Genomic DNA, 3,071 nt, shown 5'->3' on the forward strand with positions numbered 1-3,071 from the left:
GAGTGCAGCGTTTCCTTCTGTTTGTTTGATAAAAGCCACAGTTACCAGCTGTTTTAAGAATTAAACATTTTTGTCTTTAGTGGAACCAATGGGATTGGAGCTAAGAGCACAGTTTGTACAGTCATGCAGACCTGGAAAAGTAATGGAATATGCACATAGCTATTTCAAGGCCTGGAAACGTTTTGGAAAACTAAATATACCCTAAAAGTTTTAGAAAAGTCATGGACTTTCGTTCCACAAATCTGTGTAATAATACCTGATGTGTTTAAGGGCCGTTGGACATTTGAAAATTCAATAATATAGTTGTTGGCTGTGATAAATAATGTAATCTTTGGTGATTTCTAAAGATATCATGCCGAGAGCCCATGGCTTTGGAAGGCATATTTTTTCACTAAGAAGTTTTAAAGGAAATGAAATTAAGTTTTTTTGTCTTTGAAAATCACCAAAAACGTTCAAAGTTTTGATAAAGAAAACACGCCTTCCAAATTCCAGAATTGGCAGTTAGTGAAACACAAAATACAGTTATTTAAAGTTGTATGTCCCTCCCCTCAAGCCAAAATAAAAAACATACGTGCTCCTCTTCAAATGCTTAAAAAATAATATCACATGCCTCCTTTTTGCATCAACCCCTCCCTCTCAAATAACCGATGGCACCTAAGTTATCTTCAAATATTTGGTTCTAATCCTGTTCTGATTTAATCATTTAAAAAATATAAATCTATATATAAAAACAGCTATTATATAGTAGGTAAAACGAACCGATAAGGACTATCGATGGTCCTTTCACAGAACATACGGTCTTGAAAATTTGCCTTGAAGTCATGGAAAAGTCATTGAAAGTATAAGTATGTATGAACTCAGTAAGAGCCACTCACAAGAGGTCAGATAGTATTAAGAGACGGAAGAAAACATGGTTGGTTTCGTCTTTTCGTGAGTCTTGATGATGGTTAGAAAAATACTGAATATAAAGAGCCTATTCATTTAAATTAAATTTATTGAACACTGCCTCTAATGGAACATCTTTTGTGTGTGTGTGTGTGTTTGTGTTTGTGTGTGTGAGAGTGAATGTTATTGTTTTTTGTTTGTTTGTTTGTTTGTTTGTTTGACATGCAGTGGAGTCCATGTTCTCAGCAATGTGTGACTGCCAGGCGCTGCACCCTGACCCAGAGGATGATGACTCGGACAACGACTTCGAAGGAGAAGAGTATGATGTGGAGGAGGCCGGTGAGGGAAAACTCATAAAGGGACACACAAACAGTGTGCATACAAACACCCACATATTCCTGGTCATCTGTCAGTGAGCGACTTGTCAAAAGTATCATAAGAAATTAAATGTCAACTTGCAGAGTATAAAATATTTTCTCCTTCTGTCTCTGTTTGTCTGTCCCTGGTTGTTGTCTGGACTCTTTGGTTGCAGAGGCAGGTAAGACGTCCAGCATTCATCACTGCACTAGGGCTGCAACTAGTGATTATTTTGATAATCGATTAATTGGTGGATCATTAAAGTGTTATAAACATTTCTTACATTTTAATATATTGCTTATAAATATTAAATAGGGTTAATATGAAGCACATTGCTTATAGCTATCATCTCTCTCCTCTACCACTTAGAGCACGGACATGCTGACATCCCGACCTTCTACACCTGCGATGAGGGTCTGTCTGCGCTCACGCAGGAGGGCCAGGCCACGCTGGAGAGACTGGAAGGGATGTTGGCCCAGTCAGTCGCTCAGCAGTGCCACATGGCCGGGGTCCGAACCGAAGAAACCAACGCCGAATTTGAAGGTTTGAGTTAAACACACTCAGCATCCTTAAGACAAGGGTATAAAAATAGTATAGTGGGAAGGCCCTGCTCGCAGTTTCCAGCTTTTAATATTACATTTTTATTCAGTGAAAAAAAGAAAGATTTAACTTGAATATAAGATGTGGCTGTTTTGGTTCTAAATCTAAAGGATCATATGATTAATGTTGTTTTGGGACTTTCTCTTTTTATTACCTTTAAAGTTCTCTCAGCATCTAGGAATTCAAGTGAAGACAGATTTGTATAAATGTACTATATTTGATGTGTATTGATGTGTCCTTTTTTAAGAGCTTTTGTTTATGAGATGCTGGTAAAATATAAGTGTGTTGTTGTTGACAGACGGTATGGAGGTGGACGCAGCAGCCATGGAGGCCGGTCAGTTTGAGGATGCAGACGTCGAGCACTGGTAATAACAACAGTGAGACATGAAATAACAGGATTGACAAGCAGCAAAATAATAAACTCAGAATGCTAAAACCTCAAAAACATCTTTGTGAATAATTTCTTTTTTAAAAGATTGTGAGCAATCTGGTTCATTCATGTATCCTCTGACTCTTTCTGTAGATGGATCTCACTGGCCAAATAAAGAGTTGCATCATGGGATTGGAGAAGAGAACAGCAGCACTTCTTTAAGGCTCTCAGCTCTGACTTGTACACGCTTGTCAAACAAACCTGTTTCCCGTGTAAGTCATTTCACTAGGCTTTTGTAGCTTCCTACATATCTCTATGTGCTGCATTGGTGCTCACATGTTGCTTTGTATTGCTGTTTTTCAGCTCACCTTCATATGTACTAATTTGTCATATGAATAACGTACATTGTATACAGCTAAGTCAGCTAATGTAGACTATTGAGATGCTGCCCCAAATGCCCAGATCCTTTTGTCAACTGTAAAATAAAAATACTGAGTTTCTGTTTGTACTTAACGACCTGTTTAATATCTGACTTTCCTGTCAAGGAGAGTTCATGTCTTTGTATGAAATTGTCAATAAATGCATAGTTTTTGTAAGAGTCATTTTCCCCTTTATTTATTATAATTAAAGGAGCAGTGTGTAGGATGTAATGGCATCTAGCAGTGAGGATTGTAGATTACAACCAGCTGAAACTTCCTCCATGTGCCGAGTGTGAACTCCTCGATAGGATTCCTTCAGTTTTCATTGTCTCCTCCTCTCCAGAATGAATGGACCAGGTGATTTAAACAGGTAAAACACTGAATAACAGTTTGAATAACTGTTATTCAGGTAAAACACTGAATAACAGTTTTACCTTACA

At 37.8% G+C, this 3,071-nt stretch overlaps 1 protein-coding gene across 1 annotated transcript; it reads left to right on the forward strand.

The window, feature by feature from the left end:
- Positions 1-1,113: 1,113 nt before the first annotated feature.
- On the forward strand, positions 1,114-2,808 carry LOC121963453 (methylosome subunit pICln-like; the record flags this gene model as incomplete). The annotated part of the gene is made up of 5 exons (XM_042513738.1): positions 1,114-1,224; positions 1,418-1,423; positions 1,612-1,785; positions 2,141-2,207; positions 2,366-2,808. Coding segments are annotated over 5 exons (359 nt in total), but the record flags the coding sequence as incomplete, so codon positions are not given.
- Between the last annotated feature and the right edge of the window lie 263 nt (positions 2,809-3,071).

The sequence above is a fragment of the Plectropomus leopardus genome, unplaced genomic scaffold, assembly GCF_008729295.1.
Source record: "Plectropomus leopardus isolate mb unplaced genomic scaffold, YSFRI_Pleo_2.0 unplaced_scaffold11316, whole genome shotgun sequence".
Lineage (NCBI taxonomy): Eukaryota > Metazoa > Chordata > Actinopteri > Perciformes > Serranidae > Plectropomus > Plectropomus leopardus.